Below are 21,320 nucleotides of genomic sequence, written 5' to 3'. Positions count from 1 at the left end.
CACATTATAAATACTCTGCCTGTTGTTTCTGATGTTTAATTTCTCACACTGCTTTGCCCTTTACCTAAGTGTGAGCAACACCAACTGTTTACTCTTGTGAAATGAAAGCCATAATGATAATTATTGCTTGCAAGTGAACAAGTGCAAATATATTACACAAGCAACAGTATATGTTGTAGATGGAATACATGTTAAAAAGACAATTAACTTCATACTAACAAGGCTAAACAATATATTGATTTATTCACCTACAATGAGTCTGTGTTACTTGCAAAAATGTACAAAAATAAACATGCAGAATCATAATGAATGTTATATATATATGTTTGCTCAATTTAAAACATTTATTTATTTTTACTGGAATTATGTGGCATGATAATGGGCCACATCTGCTGAACATCATTACTGTAGTCTGGAGACAGTCCCTAAGGCAAAGAGCAAGTCATGTTATGCAAGTTGGAGCTCTATAAATAATCTTGCAAATTGATTGTAAGCAGATGGCTGAATAGGCATTAAAACAATGCCTAAATGTCAATTAAAACAGCTTTGCACTTTCTCCTTACCCAAGATAAGAAGATAAGAAAATAAGTGAAACCTGTGCTTGTCTGACTAAGGCCAATTCTATTTCACCACAAGAGGTGTGTAAACATCACATTACAGGGTTGCTCTGAGAGCAGCCTTAGTCCCAGTCACAATACATTTCCCTGACCAGTAGAATGGGGTGTGGTCAGGTTTGAAACTCACACACATCATCAAAGTGAACATGTAACTGACAAACATGTGCTGTATAGTATTGGGTACACACATGTGCAATCTCAGACAAAAAACTCATGTAACTTGAATGTACATTTAACTTTGTCAGCAAGAATGATGGGTTAATTAAATGAAAATTAGATGTTTCAATAGATAAGCACATGTAAACACAGCTTGGCACAAAGGTTGATATTCTAGTTTTACAAAGTATCCATAAGTAGTATTATGCAAATAATTAAATGATTTTTGTGTAATTTGTCATATATAAACATAAAACACACTTTTAACAGGCATCATTATCAGATATAAAATTTCATCTTGAAGAAGAGCTGCTAAGAATTATTCACAAAGAGAATTATACAAAGATAAATTATAAGAATAGTGTTTAACCCATAATGAATGAAATGCTGCTAATTTTTCAGTTCAAGCCAAACGTTGCTTTTTTGTTTTTTCAATAGAATGAATAATCCCCTTAATTTTGTTCCTCTGAAAGTAAGTTAAACAGTCCCCCCCCCCTCAAAATTCAAATAGCTTTTATACAGGTCATTCAGTTAGGACAAGAATGCACATATATAAAAAACGTTACACTACATACTCATACACAGGAGAGTGTCAGTACAAGTATTTATATGTTCAGAATATCATTGCATGTCCATAATTGTACATGTGCCAACAAATACAAACTAAGTACTTATGAAACTGAACAATGTAATTTTATGACATATTTGTATTATAAATAAGCCTCTATCTGCTTTCCCCTCAATCAGTGTAGTAACTTGTACAAAATATGGGCACAAAGCCAAAAGAGAGTCAGGATTATTAGAAGCAAAATAAAACTCACGTGTCAATGATGAAAGCTAACCCAAAATATTCCTTCTCTTTCAGGCTGAAGTGTGACGCCACCAGGTCAAGTAATTCCTTGGCCAACAGTTTTGGCTGAAGATGAGAGAGAGAAAAACGTAAAAAAAAAAATAGTTCCAATCAAACAAATATATTGAATATCTAATTCACTAGATACATGTACTTAAGATAATCCTGCCAAGGCTTGTTTAAAGAAATCAATCTGCTACATCAACTCAAGGCAAATTCACCTTACTGCTAACAAACAAACACAATTTGTGACGTAAATTTAAAACTGTTTCACAATGCAATACAGAGAAATAAGCACATAATTTATTTAAACAAGTCCTTATGCATGTATATTATGTCATGCATTGATCTATGTAAACACATCATAATAAGCTCATCTTCATCTACATTAAATTGAAGATGGCACATGTTGAGAGACAGACATTGTGATATAGCACATAAAGAACTTTCAAAATTAAGAACATTTCCAGGAACATACATGGATACAAAGGAGTCAGATGTGATGTAAGTGGATGTACTGATACATGTATGTGTACCATATTAAGTCTGTATCTGTAACAGAATTATGTACCTGCACAAGGATTTCCAATTTGTGGTCTTCCCATTCTAAAAGTATTATCTGTGTCTTCCTCCCTTCGCTCATCTGTAAATAAACATCACAACAGGCTCAGCTAAAGTGAACAAAGATAAAGTATTTCAGAGACTTCTCTGATGGAGTCAGAGTGATGTGATGGGCTGTTCAAAAAAAATATATTTATACATTTATATATATACATACAATGTATATCAACAAAAGATGGCGGACTTCACCTCCTTGGAATGAAAATGAAAAGGAAACAGTATTATTTTCGACCATGTCAAATATCCATTCAGCTGAATTCAATGTATAATTCAATGATAACACAAGTTACCTACGTGTAACAACTTCAACATAATGTTCCTGTCCTGCTCTGACACAGACAAACTCTGTTTTAGTTCATGATGTCTGGAAACAATCACCACGCATGCCACAACGACCACTGAGGTTTTATTGTTTTCCTCATCCAGGTCAGAATATTTGCCACCCTACATTTGCTGACAGGGTGGGGTACATATAGTAGTCTGATGGATCCACTCAGTACTCATTACTAAATTCAGCACTACCTGTACTGGTAGACTTGTAGGCTCGTTTGTACAGGTAAGCACTGTAAACTCCATTAGCATGGAGAACACTGCCAAATATCCTAATGGGTGGTACAAGCATACACCTGTAGCATCTGGGGCGTGTGTACAGGTACACGAAAAGCATCCTTTGTAACCTCAGGGAGATCTATCAATATGCAAGACCCTTGCCGAGTCTGGGTAAGAAGTAGAGAGACCTGTTGCAGCTTACAGCCTTGCCAGTGGCCCACTGCCTCCTCTTTATTCTCACTTACAGCAAACAGCACTAATAGGACAAGCATGTCCTGTCTAGCAGCTTGAGAAAGTCTTGTACAGCCGGGAAACCAGTTGAACATGACCCTCTTGATAAAACTAAGTTATACACGAACAATAAACAACAAAACCATGGGTAGTTGCCAGAAGTCTGGTCCAAGTAGACGAAAGGAGAGACTGTTATGACCAATTTCCTTAGTCAGGAGTTATCATGCTGAAAACAGGAATGATCCCAATGGAAGTTTATCTGAATATCTTCTACTTTTACACAAGAACTGTAGCTACTAGCATCCAACTGTACATTCTGTGCTCAGTTTTTATGACAATGAACACTAGTCACCACACAATAACAGCAGTCAGTACTAAAAATACATGTACACGTTACAAAAGAAATGTACATGTTCTGCACAAAGTTCCAGAAGAGTTACACCTAATTTACAGCTTTGAAGTTTTCTCTAACATCAGTTTGGCGTCAGACAAATTGCACTCGCCCAGAGCCCAGACTCAGACTTAACAGAGCTGCACATGTACATGCGCAGGTGATACACTTGCCTAAATGATACATTGCATATATATTTAAAAAAAAAAAAAAAAAAAAAAAATATATATATATATATATATATATATATATATATATTCATATGCACATATACGTATCACCCAATGTGTGGCCGGACATAAGGTGCAGGTGTCACATATTATCTTAAAACTCTTCTTTAATTACCTGAGGGTAAATCTGTAAACACTACCATAATACATGTACTTAATGGAGCAAGAAAAATTTATAGTAAAACCTCAGGTAAAATAAGGACACCCTTAATTATCAAGGCATTTAACAAATTCTCCCCACACTTCAAGGTGTAATCAGATCTTGCATTTCATTCACTTGAATATTTACATACACATACTCTGTATACCACTGAGCTTAAGTGTAACACCTAACTCACATGTGTGTGTACACATACCGTGTATGCCTATCACTAAACGACCACAGACATACCTTTGAAATAAGCTTCATGCTGACTGCCTTGAGAAGGTACATGTACAGTTGTCGCAGCATTAGCTAGAGATCCTGCCATCAATCCACTCAAGGTATGACTAATGCAAGTCTATGAAATCTTGTTTGCTCTGGCATGCACTTTCCGTTAGAGCTTTATTTAGTGTGTTAACTCACACAAGGGCCCACACTGTTGTAAGATTTACTTACATATTATTAATTGCCAGCCTAAAAAAGGGCAATCTAGTTCGGACTTGGCAGAGACTTTTTCATGGGCTTATTATGCAACTACTACTGTGCAAGACAAAGAGAAGCTTTCACACAAATGTAAATCTGTGCAGTCTGAATATTATGCATTAATCATATGCATTCAGTATAATGTTTGTCGCAATTATATATGATAAATAGCCTGGGTAAATGCTGGCTTTTATATTAATGCCAATCATTTTCCTGCCACAGAGAATGTTTAGCCACCAAGTGAAAAAGATGATGACATGTCCCACTATAACATATAATGTGTATATACATGTATATATATATACACACACACACACACACATCAGCTGTTTTTGATATGCACAGTATGTAAACTGGTGTTACGGAAATACAATACACCTACTGTACTAAATTTTTGATAGTATAAACTGATAATCTACATGTATCACATAAATCATCTGATTTTCATCAAAGGAAAATAAAAAACAACATCTGTAATTGCCTCGTTTTAGGCTGCAACTTTTTTTTTCATTATTCTCAACCATACTAAAGGTGGCCTGTATTGTTTACAGATGTACTTTCCAATGAGGCATTTATGATTATCATCGGAAAAACTTTCATGACGCAGGTACAATGTACACGTCATTCATATTTTACAACCTTTTATGAAAATTAAAAGGGTGGGTATACATAAAATTATGACTACATGTTATCTCACCATACCAAATTTTTAATAAATGCCCGAGATAAAAACATTGCGAGTGAAATATGTGATTAAAATTGCACTGCTTACCCTGACAGTATTTTGTTTTACGCATGTATAGTGTAAAATACATTCCACACCCATTGCTAGCCAACGCTTCGCATTAGAAAGTACATGTTGTGCTTCAAAGTCCAAGAGCTAATGCACGTGAACATTACTTGTACATTATAACAAGCAAATGTATTCATAAAAATTGTAAGTTTGTTCTAACAAACCATCATTTAAACTTTGGTTTTACCAACACATTTGTGAAGGAAACTCCAAAGACAGGTCCACATGTACATGTATGCTCAAATGGTAACACAGCCAGACTTAGTGACTTCAAGGATACATGAAAAGGAACTAGAAAACGAAGATTATGTTTCTATGCCAAATGAAGAAAGTTATGCTCCGATGGTCGGATTTTTTCAGAAATTACGTCATCGTTGATCTTGCTTGGAACTTGGTGAACACCCTCAAAGTGCCACGAGCATGGTGAACAGTGTGGGCAAGGTGATATGTACACAGATACTGCATGGCTTCTTTGGGCCAGCTTGGCACCCCCTTCGAGCCCTTACACCCCCCCCCCCCCCCCCCGGCCCCCTTTGGCCATGCCCGTTCAGTCTGTCCCAGAGTTCTCTCTAAACAAGGATCATTGTTGACACCACTGCTGCAAGCTACTTCATTTCTGGATTGACCCCTTGGGGCCCTAAGAGAACTGTACTCTGAAGACATTTGTTTGTACTGTTATACGTTGCTACGCATGATAATCTGCACATTAAGAAATAAAACCAAAGCGTTTCATATATCCTTAAGGATCTGCAAACCACCAGCACGGTTACATGTACACGCAGAACCAATGAACATGATCCAATAACATGTCATCCGTGCACACCATTACTGAGCAGCCAAAAGCATGATCCAATCCCTTCAACTGTGTATGCCATTAAGACATACAAGCACACTGGTGAGTTAATTTGTATAGTACATGCTGTTGTAACACATGTACTTCCAGTACACGATTAGTCACACTGCCACAGACGTTTATCCAAAGGCCTTCACCAAGGCAAAAAACTTACTGAACATGTACAGTACACTGTTTTACACCCCACATGTGATTATCATTTTATAAGAGGCTTTAATAATTTTGGATGTCAATCATTATAGAAAACTCATCAGCATCTTCTATTTTCAGTATAGTACATGTGTAATCTTTCAATAGCTATATTAACAGTGTAGGTTACTTGTGGCCATCTTGAATCATTCACACTTATGCATTTCTCCTCTTGAGTGTGCTTTTCACTATGAGCACTGGATTACCATTATGGTAACTATTTTGTTAGAGATCCAACATGGCTGAGAGTGGAAGGCATAGATACATCAACTATTTTTGCAGACCCAAAATACATGCATGTGGGACAACATGATCACTACAACTCAATTACTTCTTTGTCTGCCACAATTTTTCACTATTATATTTTTAGATATTATTACTTTTTTTTTTTTTAAATTACATCCTAAAAGCATTTTCAATGATGCAATGAGCATTTCACTTAAATATTTCAGATTTTTGGTTATGTATATCAGTAATGTAACTTAAGCTTTTAAGGTGCATGCTCTCGGGGGAAGGCGATAAAAACCGCCAAAGTGAACGAAAAATTAAAAAAAATAAAATGACTTTAGATTTGTATTCTGTCATACATTCAAGTTCCTTGATGATTTATTAAATCATTACCCATAGCTCACATTTCGAACCAAGATTTCAAACCAAGGTACACCAAACTAAAAACAATTTGACTTATGTTACCTCAGAATAACAACAAATGATCAGATTAATGGTACGTAGCCTTGTTTCACACAAAACACATGCAGACATGGTAGCCAACACTGAACCATAAAATATATTGTTTATTTTCAATGTTGCCCAAAGCTTGCACAGCATTACAAGCACATAACTGTTTTGGCAAGAGTTAAGTTACACCACTGTACCTGTCTACATGTAGATTTAAATTTTAATTAACATAAATTAGGATGTAATGACACACCGTCATATTGGTGTATCTTGATTTGTTGCCGTACTATGCTATACTCCAAAACATGTATCACAATACACCCATTTTAAAAAAAATTTATTCATCCTGAATACATTTCACAAAATGTACCTCAAATATTGTAAATAAATTACAAACTTTTTAACCTCTAGCCGGTGTATAAATCCATGTCAGGTTTACCGCTGAGTACTGAAGGCGCCAGTTGGCTCATTTAGATGTGCTATGATTGCTATCGGTCATCATCGCGGCCAATCAAATGATCTGTACTAGAATTGTCGCCAATCAATCGTATTGCCACTCCCACATCATGTCTCATATTGTGGCAAGACCATATCATTACATCCCTAGACACAATACTACAGGAGTTTTACAAGATGGAGATGGCTACTGGCTCTTCTTGTTTTATTCTAATGTTTTAAAATTCTCTGAAATCATATCTACAGCCTAGCACATAGACTGATATATTATCCAAATTCAAACTACTTCAAGTTTGTGTAAACTGCATTTGAACTGCACAATTTGTTGAATTCTACAAATCCAATGTCGCAAGAAATGGCACTACAAATTGTTCTATTTTTCTTGGACTATTGGAATTTTAACATATGACAATCTACAACAAATGCTGACCAGACAGGCACCTATTTTCTCCTTCATTAATAGGAAAAAAAGGAAAAGAAAAATAGGGATAAAATCCAGGAGGAGGTTACAATGCCAGAATGTGAGAACTTCAGGTCACATAGGGGTGCTATATCAGATTTATTCAACACTGATGAATTTGAAGTACAGACAAGAAGTATGATGGATAGGATTCAAATGATCTGTTTTTAATAAACTCAGGATGTTGCCAGCTGCACCCGACTTCCTCCAACAAAGGGCTGCCAGGTTTAATCCCATTAAAGGAATGATTACGTATTTCACCACAAACTGAGGGGCATGTGGGGTGGATCATACTTATTTATCAAGGAAATTGCTACTTCTGAGGTCATGTCAAGAATTTGAATTGTATAACACAAATGACTACATGTATATAAGTTCATATAATCAAGGGCCGGGGTAGAAATAAGCCCTGAAAATCAAAAGGCCAGCAGGGCCAGTTGACTTGGGAATCAACTGGCCCTTCCTGAGTTTTATAAGGCCCTCTGTAATAAAAAAAAAAACACACCCCGTGAATAAAATTTAACTTAACAGGTTATTCTGATATCTATAGGGTTCAAAGAATTACAAGTGACTAGTTACTAATGATATGATAAAATATTTTAAGTTCAGGTACTAGGGGGCACGAGGCCAGGAAATCAGCTGTGAACTTTTAATATTGGGTAAGATGGGGGACTGACGATCCTCCCATAGACCTTATTAGTAACTATAAGCCACCCTTACATGAAAGCTTTCAGCTACAGAAACCAGAAGTCAGCTGTAGTTGACAGATATGTTGTACTTTTGTATTGGATTTAATGTAATGGTTTAACAGTAGTACAAATAGCATGTCAAAGGCACCTGTCATTGTGCAAGATACATGTATGTGTAGGTCTGTTGAAAAACACAAAATGAATCATTTGCCAATCTTGTGGTTACATCAACTGTAGGAACTATGATTATATATAGAACCTGAAGGATGATTCACAGGAACTCTTTATATGTCCATCAAGAAATAATTAGAAATATGAGTACACGTACATATATTATCAGAGATTCAGAGAAGTCAATTTTCTGCATACTGACCACCTCTCCCTGGAGGAAATTTAGTTCTTCCTTGCATTGAAATTGGGTCTTTTCTTGTTTCAAATGGCCATTTAAGCTATTGAAAATGAAGGTATGAGTATTTGTACTTTACCATCCATCATTAATTAAACTAATTATCATTGCGAATATGACCTCAAGCAGGCCCCCCAAGTAAATATCACAAATGGATGATTGGTGTACATTGCAGATATTGTTACTGCAGGCTTTCAGGCACAACATGAAGGAGAAAACAGAAAACCAGTATCAAATGACTAAAACGCAATAGCTGTGCAAGTGGTCTTGACATCACCTTCAAACAATACTTACAATGATTATGGTCATGTTATAATGATGTACGAAATATAATAATGAAAGCTAAGGTCAGAACATGGTTAACTGATCTCTGAGCTAACAGAAAAAAATGCTTTTTGTATGAGGGTATGGAGAATTTTATATTTATTGTGTCTGAATTTTCAATTAACGAAATAAATGCTCAGTACTAAAGGTTCTGGTTGTACATATTCAGTAGCAGGTTGCAGAGAGCCTTCTATTGCCGTCCCCCTTAGCCGCATACTTGGAATATTCTCAGTATTTAAATCAACAGTAATAGTAACATAATTCAATGCAGCCGCCTACTTTTGAGCTCCGACCTCCTTCTACAATTCTAAATGAAAACCCTGATATTCAGCTCATATTGGCTTCTATTTCAAGACACTAACAAATGACTTCGCCCCAGGTTATGGCTATAAACTAAGGTAATTCATATGCACTGGGACAAGCACCTGACCAATTGAATATTGGTATTACGAACACTTTCATGACTGAGCCATGTTATTTTTATAATGTGCATGAATACAATCTCATTACACGTTTGTTTGCTTGGGGTGAGATCTGCACTGTTTAAATAATTTAGTAAATTTAAATACATCTTTCTGTCAGCAGGTTTGTTTACACGTAATTGTACTTTTATCTACCTGAATTATCCAGAATTAAAAATCTGCAGAGAAATCTACTGAAAAGATCCACCAGTAAAGTACTAATATAACTTATATTAATGTAACAATTGTATTCAGGAATTTGACACTTTTATAACAGATGTCAAGTTTAAGGGGTGGTGGAAACAAGAGTGCATCCATGGAGAAAATCACTGCCATTCATAAAACAAACTCATAACTTGCAGCCATGCATAAGCGACAACTGGATTCGAAAATGAGGTGTTGAAAGGATCAAGTGTTGAAAGGATTCATGAAATATGTTTCTTGTAAGATTAGTTTAGTTGCCTGGCATGTTCTAACACATATTTCATATAGATAGGTTTCCCAATCTTCCTTTTAAGGTGTAAATGTGGTTTTAAAGAACAGGATCCACAATGGCATCAGCTCAAGTCACCCCAGCAGCTAATGAGCTAAACCAAAAACATGCATCTAGGTAGAGAGCACCCTGTTAAAAGAACTATCTAGAGGAGGGAAGATTAACCCTGTGCTTCTGCGCATGCATGCAAAGAAAACCCTGAAAACTAATAAGAAATATGCATAAACAGACCATTGCGCATTATACTGACAACACTAATATAATTGAGTTCACTTTTTTCTATTCACTTGTGTAATAATGTCTTAAACACAGAGCCGAAACCAATGTTGGGGCTCCATTTAAAAACCTGAGGCAGTTGCAGTGGCAGTGTGTCAGGGTGTAAAGGTCATGCTCGAAGCGAACGCTTCTACTGACAGCCTCAACATATTTGACAAGTGCAGGTAACTGCATCAGCTTTCTTCATGGAGCATGCTCTGATGTTGTCTTGGGCCACCTTTGGCCGTACAAAATTTTGCCAAATGTAAAATCAGAGCAGGGGCTAGTTTTGGGCTATATGTAACTTATCCAACCTACCTAGTCTAGCCCCACCTGCATCTCAGGTCAGCTGCCAAAGGCTCTACCTGTACTCAACCACATGATCTTTTTCTTTGTAGTCACTGGTTTTGTAATACCTTTCAGCTGGGTAAACAGTCTCAAACTCATTCCAAATTATAGTTTATTTCTCTCAAAAGACATTGCTATTATCATTCAGAATAGAATTATCTTGTGTAACGTACCACAACAATGTCAATCTGATCTGATCACGGTAAGAAAAATAATTTCTATACCCTTAGCCACTTTCTCAGAAAGTTACTTGCTTCATACAAGGCTTTTTTTTATAATTAGATTCAACACAGAGGTACTTGTATTCTGTGTAAAGCAAGACATTTTTTATTTCAATGAGGCCAAATATGGCAGCACGAGGCTGAGTACTTGAGGCTCACATTTGTATCAAAAAAGAGGAGACTTGACAACATTTAACCCAACTTTATGATTACAGGATGTGAATCTAAAGTGAAATAAACTGTTAGTTACGTGGTAAGGGCACAATTCTGCATATGCTGACTATTGGTTTTTAATTTTGACCAGGTTTTTTAACACAAACGTACATCCTACTATACCAAATTGCGCAAAACTAATGCCACACCAAAAAAATGTACTATGGTTAGTCTCTATTACTTATGGCACATTCCCTGGAAACATTTACATGTTATCAATATCAACATTGATAACCCAGTTAAAACTTTAACTTATTCAAGTAGTAAGTCACATTATAATACACCTGCACAGTTATTTGAAACAAATCCCAAGGCCGTCAAATGGAACGACTGAATGACAGCAAACAACCATGTTGTTGTTGATTTCATACTCAATGTTCCAAGAAATTATAAGTAATGTAAAACTTGAAACAGACAAGGGATAATAAAGATATACCTTGTCGAATAACGTAATATTACCTTTTACATGACTGTAAAGCTATCCTATACTGCGGCCAATCCCCGTCCCAGCCTTGCCTGTAATACCGAATTAACTCGACCTCAGCTTGTGTGTAGTTATTTTTGAAAGCGGCTCACGCTGTGAGGATTTTCAAAACACAACCACTGACTGGCGAACTCCTCCGTTATCAGCGCGAGTCACTCGTCGTGGCGCATATTAGTCAAATACACCGCTCATCTAAAACTCACCTTGTCATTTCGGCAGATTTTGATCAGATATAACACCTTTTCCCGCTGACTTGATCATTGTTTCCTTTTTATCTAACCTAATACCCAAAGACTCGCATCCGCCATATCTTTCACTTGGAAGTCGTTCCGGCTGTACCACGCATGTGTGAGGGAGTTGGGAAAAAAAAAACATAAGGGGTCGTCTCTGAAACACAGAAAATTGCGCGCGAAATACGAATCTCAGCATGACAAACTGCTCCTGCCAAAAATACCAAAAAAAAAAAAAAAAAAATAGTGTCCCGTCTCTTATCATAAGTCCATGTCTTTTACACTAACAATCTTGCTCATAGATTTAGAACTGATCAAACTTTCAACGCCCAGATTTTATTGTGAATTTCTGCCGATATAATATAATTTTCTAGTTTTATCACAAGTAGTACCAGTAGTATAGCAGCCTCAGGTGGTATCTAAACTTTGTAATGTAAGTGTTACTTTGTTACTTTCACGAAGTAAATGTACGATATTGTACAGGTTTCAACTAAACCCCATTTGATGATGTAGTCTGTGGATAATTATATATGGCCTGAGCGAGAAGGTGTGGTATGAACGAAATAGCTAAGCTATCAGTTGACAAACAGTTTTATCCGCTAGGTGGCGCTGTCCACGTTATTTCCGGTTCGGGATGACGGCAAAGTAAGCATGTAGTTTGGAAAAAACTGTATGATAAAAAGAGATAATATTATGAACTTTGTATATTTATAACGATGATTTTCTGTGGAAATGGGAGGAGCGACATCTTCTTTGGCCAAGTCTGTCTCAACTCCCGTGAAATGGCTGTTTTCATGGAACAAGACCGGTGACAGTTGTCAGGATGAAGCTGCCATCGCCCAACGATTCGGTGCTACTCCATTTGTACACAAGAGACGAGGGTAAGAGTAAACACAGCGCCAGATCGTAGTAAATTGAAACAGGATTGCCTGGGGGATTCCTATTTGCTAGTCGAGCTAGTGATGGTTGGTTACGACATAAACAAATTATCAGAGACACCAAGCATCTACTCCAAGCAGCAAACAACAACAACTACATGTAGACGAGCCCTGGGTGACGATTCTTGCTGGCGCTCGTATAGTCATGGATAACTCCCATTGACCCCAGAAGGAACTATAGTAAAATTTTGGAAAACAGTTGTTTTCTTTTCTCCACGGCCGGCCCAGTTAATCCTTTACAATACATAGCACCTGGGCACCTGACTGTTAAAATCCTGAGCTGTCAATTATCCCAAAGGGAAATCCATATTTGAGCAAGCTCAACCAGTCTGCTGATTCCATGTTGCCAGTATTGGGGCTGTTTCCCAAGCCAAATGATGGGCATGTGTATCCCAGGAATCCAGATGGTGCATGTGATGAGCAACCATCTTTATAAAGTTCAAGCGAGCGGAAAAGTTTAGCTTGCTGAACTATTCTGTAAGATGGATGGGAAGCTAGAGACCACATGATCTCCTTAGTAACAAACGATGTAGGTGAAGAAAACGGTCCTTTCAACGTTATTACATAGGAAAATGTCTGTTTTTGAATCACTGTCAGAGATCTTCTATCCATTGGATTTGTATTATTTTCAGCTTTCCAGATAGTCTGAGCATTTCTGCAGAGCTTTTGTGATGTTATTTTGTACAACTAGGCCTTACAAGTGACAAAAAGTGACCTTCTCCTCAATGCTTTAACTTTGAGCAGCCATCTTGTTTTAGACGCAAAAGGGTGATCATGTGACCTCCAACTCCTGACCCGTCTAACAGGATGGATGGATATTTACCTTTTGAGGGTGATCAACAGCACAGAATTTTAATAGTCACGTGTCCTGAGACGCTAAGCATTGCAGAGGATTTATTGGAAAGGCCAGAGAGGTTAGCAGTTAACTGTTTTGCGAAATTTTACGATGATTCCTTCAGGGGTCAATGGGAGTCATCCATGACTATGCGAGTGCCAGCAAGAATAGTCATCCATTGCTAATGTAGACAAACTTGTAGTTCAATAACCCCAGTCGGTGTGTCAGGGGTGTCGCGAGTGCATGCAGATATCAGCAAGACAGGTAGGGGCTCTCGCAAATTATCGCATTTAAAAGAGGGGACTTTTATGTTATGTTTCGACAGACATATATTTTTAATGTAGCAACTATCATAAAATAGACCTCTTTTATCTACATGTATGTTAGTTTGCGACAGCCACCAGCTGTCTCACTGATATCTGTGTGAACTTCTGCGAGACCCCAGAAACATCGTTAAATTAAACAATGAGGTCTATTTTCAATCATTTCTGATAATGACCTGCCTCAGCATTTAAACATTGAATTGAAAAATCCAGTGTGTTCATTCTGTGAAGCACTTACACGAAGTGGGCCTGTAAATCTACTTTAAAACACCAGCACACATTAGCCTAATTAATTAGATGTTATACGCTAAATGATACAAGGTCTAACAGAGATCCCATCCCAAAACAGTGGATATTTTCTTGTCTGCATTTGGAACCTCTGTAGTGTTTTCTACTTGTTTTCAATCAGCAGTCCCCGGCTGGCAGATCGCACTTTTACTAGACCACATTCGACTTCTGTTTTGCTCACTTTGGTCATTTCCAGACTGTAAAGGCAGCAAAATTTTAACAGGCAGACATGTTTCTCTTCTTGATGCTTTGCCTACTGTTTTCCACAATAGAGACTTGTGACACTCTTGGCTGTTCCCTGCAGATAAAAATCGTCCACTTTGCATCACAGATTAAAAACCTTCATTGTGGAGAATATTTCAAAGGTTTATAGAGAGGGCGAACTTGGCTGTCTGTTTGAAGTTTTTGATGGATCGTGGACTAGAATGATATGATCATAACCTTAGCCTATTTGTGATCCAATAAAAGTGTGATCTTCTAGTGTATAGGAAAATACCTAGTTTTTTGAGAAGGTACCTCTGTTAGACATTATATCATTACCATACAACATCTAATTCATTAGACTACAGCACACACCAAGTTCTGTTGTGCATTTAAATGAATAGGACGTTTTGCAAGTATAAATACAACCTGACTCAAACTGTTTTTGAAATTCACAGAAATATTTCCTTTTCTCTCATCAAAATAACTTGCAAGATTACTCTGATGTTAGGTTTGGCAAAAGTCTGTTTTGCCATGAATGGTCCCAAACCAACATCAGGGAGCACTCAATTTAAAAACGTTATGCAGTTACTATTTAAATATGACTAAGTTACACATTTGCAAATATTAGACTTGTACTGGGGCATCGCAACTGGTGACAAGTAGTCTGTTGAGGTAAGCAACTGGGATATATTTTGTTGCTATTTAGTCACGGGTATGTGTGCAAAAAATTGAATAGGAAACAGGCTTCATTAGTGTTTCCAATTCATGCTGAGTATATTTGTAGCTACTGCCAGGTTAAACTGAAAGGTGCGAGAGCCAACTTCCAGTTTTGAACAAGGTGACATTTGTGACAATGGTTCATACACAAGTTACATGTAGTAGAGTTACCCGGCCAATGGATAATCTACTCCACTTTGCCTAATCATTGCTTTATTGGCTAGTTTCAGGTTGAATCTTGAAGACTGGCTTCCCAGTCAAACATTTCGTTAACAGCAGAAAATCAAATAAATAAATAAAATATTCAGATGTTTTTTGATAATGCCTTTAAAGCAGTCAAACCAGCAAGTTCAACAAATAGCCTACCTAGAAGTCTTACCTCATAAAACATTCAAATCTACACAATGTATAATCAGTTATTTTATTTATTTATTTGATTGGTTTTTTATGCCTTACTAAGAATATTTCACTTATATGACAGTGGCCAGCATTATGGTGGGAAAACACATGACCATCTGCAGTATGCTGACAGACCTTCTCACATACGGCTGGAGAGGAAGCTGGACTTGAACTCACAACGACCACATGGTGGGAGGCTTCTGGGTCAATGCACCATGCTGGGGTGTAAACCCCTAGGCCACAGAGTTATATTATTTTGAATATAACATTGTGTAAAACAACAATCAAATTAATTCAGTCATGCAGTAAACCCTTTCATCTGTCTTGCATCGTAACACATGAAGTTTTCACTGTCTTGATGTCTAATTGGCAGTTTAAGGTATATATATGTTGACCTAATGCTTCTTTGTTCATTTTTCAGATCGATGTACATGGATGAGGATGGAGACCTAGCCCACGAGTTTTTTGAAGAAGTTCCTATTAAACATGATGGAGATCAGGGTCACAGATATAAGATGGTGAAGAAAAACCATCATCTGGTACCTCAGGTACATGTGTTCCTGCTTATGACAGACACTGGCTATTTTCCGTATCATTTACCTCCTCAACAAAGTTACGGAGGGGTGGGGGTGGGGGGACCGTGTACTGGAATCGCCATGCCTTGTCCGTCTCTCTGTAGATGCGATTTTGTCCTTGTATCTCCTCAAAAACAAGTTTAATGGCAATTGGGAAATAATTTTCATAACAACTTTTCATAATTACTCGCATTTAGAAATCAGTGCTTTTCTATGTTTTCATTGTTTGTCCATATAAATCTTCCCAAACCACTGCGCCGATTTTGATGAAATTTAGCAGACATCTTGCCTGTCATCTGAACATATGCATGCTAAACTTTAATGGCAATCAGATAATTATTTTCATAATTACCCCCATTTATGACTTGGTGCTTTTAGTAATAGTGCTTTTCCATGTATTAAGATTTTTTCCATGTAACTCTTCCTAAAGTATTCAACCCTTTCCGTGAAACATAAGACAAATCTTCTCTGTAATATGAACTTGTGCATGCTCAAATTAAATTACAATTGGGTAATTATTTTCATAATTTCTCCCGTTCAGGTACTTAGTGCAGTAATGGAATTTTGTGTAGATAGTACATGTATTCTCTTCTGATTGCTGCATTTCTTTAAACTGGATGCACAAGTAGTACAATAAGTGCACACTATAAATGGCCCATGAAACAATCTATAGGGAAGTCAAACTAAGCAACATGATGTTCTGTCCTTTATTTTAAGGTTTAGTTCTTATTAATTTTTTCTTAATTTTTGTAAATGTTGGTGTGTGGAAGGCGGGATATTTCAGACATCCGGATTCTAGTTGCCTTTTCATCCACAAAAGAAAAAAATCTACTGTCTACCCCTGGTGCTGAACATACACGTAGTTGCTTGTGTATAGTCTTATTCTGCATGATTTTATTACCTCAGTTTAAATCCATGAATTTGTAGCCATGTTCTTATTTGAAAGAATTGAAGCTCGTCAGACCAGGAGTCTTTAAATTTCATGTTTTTCATTTTAGTTGTTTAACAGACATTTCAAATTTTTTAAAACATTTTTATTTTGTTTTGAATCTGTGTCCATGTCCCAAGTACTGTCAGGTCCTAGATCCCACAGGCCACCTGTATTTGAAACAAGCACAAAATTCACCTTGCACCGAGCAAGATAAACCAAGCACAAAATACAGACAAAATGTCAGCTTACACTTTGGAGCCTTGTAAAAATTATGCTTTTCTGTGTGCTCATCAGGGGAGATTAGTGCATAAATGTAACTTTGTTCTGTTTTTATCCATCCCATGAAGCATATTCTCATCTGATTATGCCAAAGATCTAGTGAAGGTGCTACATACGTGTTGGTGCATCTAAGCTTGTGTATGCCTGAATTCCTCCATATCATGAACTATGGTTTCGGTTATAGATGACAACGGTACTAATAGTAACGATCAGTTACAGTGTGTAATCATGATTCACAGGTTTAGTAACTGCATTGCAGCAGAGTGGTCTCCCTTAGTTGGGGGGGGGGGGGGGGGGGGCGCTGCTTTTGAGGCATTGAGGGTAATTTAAAGGACAAGACAGTACCTGGCTAAAACATGTTTCAGTCGAAAGCAGGATGCTGAAGCTTTCTGAAAAGTATCCTACTTTATTATTTTAATGAGATTTCACAGAATAACATGTACAACGAAATGACAATACTGCTGCTGACAAAGGGCTGGTGTGAGTCAAGGCAGCCGTGTTGAGAATTGAGAAAATCAGTTCATTTACAAACCGTGTAATACTCAACAACGGTTTTACAAATTATATCAGACAAATTTTGTCAAATTATGCATGCTGTCTCCACCCAAACTGCATTCATCTCCCCAGCAGAGCATAGGCCCACTTAGACACAGGCCCACTTAGTTCAAATTATATAAATACATTTTTTTTGTCAATCATTTTAGCGTTTAGTCTGCAGTTTGTAAATAACAAATATCAGGGTCACTGCAAAATTCATATAGGGATGCTGAAAGTGTATGGGAATGAGAAGACGGCATCTCAGCGAACAATTCTTAAAATTAATTGAATCTTTTGATCTAATTTTTTTTTCTCTGAATTTACTAGAGCTAAAGAATTTAAATTTGCTCTTTTGTCTTTCTCTCATAGAAGTGATGTTTTTTTTTTCGGTTTTCTTTCATGAAATACAGTAAAATTACTGAAACGCAGTATTCAAGCCAAGGTGCTTTCTCTGACATAAGTGATAACTAGGTCAGCAGTGCTTTCATTTTAGAAGCCACCACTACAAAATTGAAACGTAAAATCCAGCAACAATTGAATGCCTAGATCAGCCTTTGTGGTGCTTAGATTTATTTCCATTTGTTTCAGAATTGAGCATAAATGTAGTTGTATAACAATCCTATTGTAATTTTGTAAAAATTTAGTAGGGGTGAGTATTGCCAGCACAACCCCTCCAGAAGCTACGACCTGAACCAGGAATACCCCCAGTTGTTCATTTGCAGCTAGACTATTTAAACAGGGAGTTCTGGAGTTCCCTGAAAAAGATTTAGTAGGATTACTGTGTCAACAGTTCAAGGAGTGGAAGAAATATTTTTCCAGTGTGCCCGGTTTAATAGAAAACTATATTGAACACTTGGGCGTTCATTGCCGAAGTCCACAATTTCTGTCTGCCATAGGCTACTGCTTAAACTATTATGCAGAAAATACCTTCGACGTTAGAGAGCTAGAGTAAATGTGACGCCACCTTGCTCTTGATGACATGCTGAAGCTGTGTCAAGATGAAGTTTCACTAAACTGTTACCGGGTTGAAAAAAAATGTAAAAAAATATTTAATGCCTGTTTGAGATCCTTTGAAAGGTAGTCTTTCAGTGGACATAAACATTAGTTAGGTGCTGTCTTTAACTTTAATTAGCCCTTAACATTGCTGGTAGTGTCTGTTTTGTAAGCTTGGACCCATATTTAGTCTCAACTCAGTTCAAGTCTGACTGTAAAATGTTAGTTAGCATTCAGGTAACAATATTGGCATTGGGTTAGCAACTTGTCTGCACAGAGTCTGCACTCCTTGACTGAGTGGAACATGATTTTCAACATCTTTGTACTGATATGGGCCTGTTATAAAGACGTATAGTTGTCGTGATATGACCAAACATTGTTGGAAACAAACTTGGTTCTGAAGTGAAGAAACCAGTTTACCATTGTAAATTGTAAAAATGCCCAATTTTATGCTTGAAATATTTGGTTATCTAAATTTGTGTTTACAGGGAGATGTGGAATTGCCTCATCCAAGACTCCATGTTGACTTCCCAGCTGTGTTATGTGAAGTTTTCACGGGAAAGTGATTACTTCAAAGACAATGGATAATACTGATTGTGATGATGGTAGAAAGATGTTGACGGTTGTGCATGTACATAGAGATCAGTGAGATTTTCACTCCAAGCTGACACCATGTCTCCGCACAGGCACCAAACCAGGGCTTGGCTGATTAAAGCAGTCACACAGGCACATCTGTATCTTACCTGCAGTTTTCTGTAGACCTGGCAAAATTTGACATTTGTGCTCAGCAGTCCTTGTTCGGGAATCTCACCGCCTTTAGTGGTAAATTGAGAAAGCTTTGACATAAGGCATGTTTTTAGTCATTCTCATTTTGTGGAATTTGTGGCGAGATTGGGGCTTTTATATCTTTAATACTTGATTTGTATGTTTATCTCCACTAACCAGTTGAAGGTTGGACAAAGTAAATCAAATCAATGAAACAGTTTCAAGTAATGTAAAGCATCAAACCATCATTGCTAGCATAACATCTAAATGCTAATTTCATCATTTCAGAAAGCTTTAAACAGAATGCAGTGCAAAAAAAAATGTACTTGCGTCCACAGGATATTGAAAAAAAAAAATGACAACTCAGTAGCCTGCTCAGTATGTATATCATAATTCAAGGGCAGATAACTCGTGACAATTTGTCTACACTGTTTCAGACATGGCTACATAAATTATCAGATATTGTAAAAGCAGAGTGCTCAACGGAAGCTCAAAACATGAAAACATGATTTTGAGGACTAGGATAGACAGATTTTTTCAATTGACTTTAATTGTGTACAAAAGGTGACTTAAAACTGTGGTAGACAAAAAGTTACTATTGGGGGCTGTGCCTTTTTCTCATGTTTTAAAAATAAATTAAATTAAATTACATATATATTGAAAGTTCTTTGTTTCCTACTGATAATGTTGAATTTAGCAGAGAGAAGTGTATACTTCTGAGTGTGTTAAGATTTTTGTAACTGTTGTGATCAGTATGAAAGGACAGTATGCCCTATGTAAATTCCTACCTACCAGCTCCAAAAATGTGTTTCTGCAACAAAAGAAACAAAGTGGAAAAAATATGTTCATTGGGTGGATCTATAAGAGTCTTTAAAGATATTATATTTATTTTCTCTCTAGTCAAGAAAATATTATTCATTAGATTTGATTATATAGGTGATCGTTGGTGAGGTGATCTGCCAGCAGCCTGCGGATGGTCGTGGGTTTCCCTCCGGACTCTGCCCAGTTTCCACCCACCATAATGCTAGCCGCTGTCGTATAAGTGAAATATTCTTGAGTACGGCGTAAAACACCAATCAAATAAATAAATTGGAAAGGTAAAGTCAAACTAGAACCAGTACTGGTACCATATTTTCTGTTGTGTGGAATAATTGACTTAAAACATTACTTTTTCTACTGTTTCATAATGAAATGTTAATGTTCTTAGTGTTTGCCATATTTGACCTAAATTCATATTGCAGTAATTTCTTCCTAGTTTTCCTTCGCATGAAAATGTCATAGTGTTTCATCATTTCCTGAATATGTATTGAACATGTGAACATTCCCCGTTACTTATCAATCAGTATAAATGTAAACCTAAGCGTCACAAAAAGCAGCTTTTATCTTTACGTGTGTGTACAGTTAACAAGGTTTTCATCAATCAGAGTAAATTTAAAACAAAATATGAAGTTGTTGATGAAGAAATATTTGTATGTCTAGAAGTTGTAAATACGTGAAATATAATAAAGTGTACAGACATGTTTCATGTGGTTATTTCATATTCCAGTATGAGTCTTTTACTAGACATTGAAGGAATTCTCACTTCTACACCTGACCAAGTATTAGAGGTGTCAAATGGTCTCTGAACTCAACACATCATGACCATGGAAAAGATGGATATTTATGGGTAAAGGTTACACAAGCACAATTCAGGCAACAAGGTCCAAGATATGC

The 21,320-nt window shown here is 36.8% G+C and overlaps 2 protein-coding genes across 2 annotated transcripts in view; one reads left to right on the top strand and one right to left on the bottom strand.

The window, feature by feature from the left end:
- The window catches only part of LOC135470993 (FERM domain-containing protein 4B-like), a 74,368-nt gene extending 62,451 nt beyond the window's left edge, over positions 1 to 11,917 (bottom strand). The window contains 3 exon segments of the mRNA XM_064750042.1: positions 1,595 to 1,689; positions 2,195 to 2,266; positions 11,797 to 11,917. Of these exon segments, the coding sequence (XP_064606112.1) occupies positions 1,595 to 1,689; positions 2,195 to 2,266 (167 nt within the window). The 5' untranslated portion in view covers positions 11,797 to 11,917.
- Positions 11,918 to 12,461: 544 nt separating this feature from the next.
- Positions 12,462 to 21,131, top strand: LOC135471145 (tumor suppressor candidate 2-like). The gene is made up of 3 exons (XM_064750234.1): positions 12,462 to 12,704; positions 15,949 to 16,075; positions 19,331 to 21,131. The coding sequence occupies exons 1-3, from the start codon at positions 12,556 to 12,558 to the stop codon at positions 19,406 to 19,408; spliced, it is 354 nt and encodes a 117-aa protein (XP_064606304.1). The 5' UTR covers positions 12,462 to 12,555; the 3' UTR covers positions 19,409 to 21,131.
- The last annotated feature ends 189 nt before the right edge of the window (positions 21,132 to 21,320 follow it).

This window comes from Liolophura sinensis, chromosome 7, assembly GCF_032854445.1.
Source record: "Liolophura sinensis isolate JHLJ2023 chromosome 7, CUHK_Ljap_v2, whole genome shotgun sequence".
Classification (NCBI taxonomy): domain Eukaryota; kingdom Metazoa; phylum Mollusca; class Polyplacophora; order Chitonida; family Chitonidae; genus Liolophura; species Liolophura sinensis.
The sequence above is the reverse complement of the archived record's forward strand: the minus strand, read 5'-3'. Positions and strand labels throughout refer to the sequence as shown.

Coding starts and splice junctions, on each gene's coding strand:
- LOC135471145 (XM_064750234.1), top strand. CDS start 12,556: ATGGGAGGAGCGACATCTTCTTTGGCCAAGTCTGTCTCAACTCCCGTG. Junction 12,705..15,948: donor TTTGTACACAAGAGACGAGG/GTAAGAGTAAAC, acceptor TTCATTTTTCAG/ATCGATGTACATGGATGAGG. Junction 16,076..19,330: donor ACCATCATCTGGTACCTCAG/GTACATGTGTTC, acceptor TTGTGTTTACAG/GGAGATGTGGAATTGCCTCA.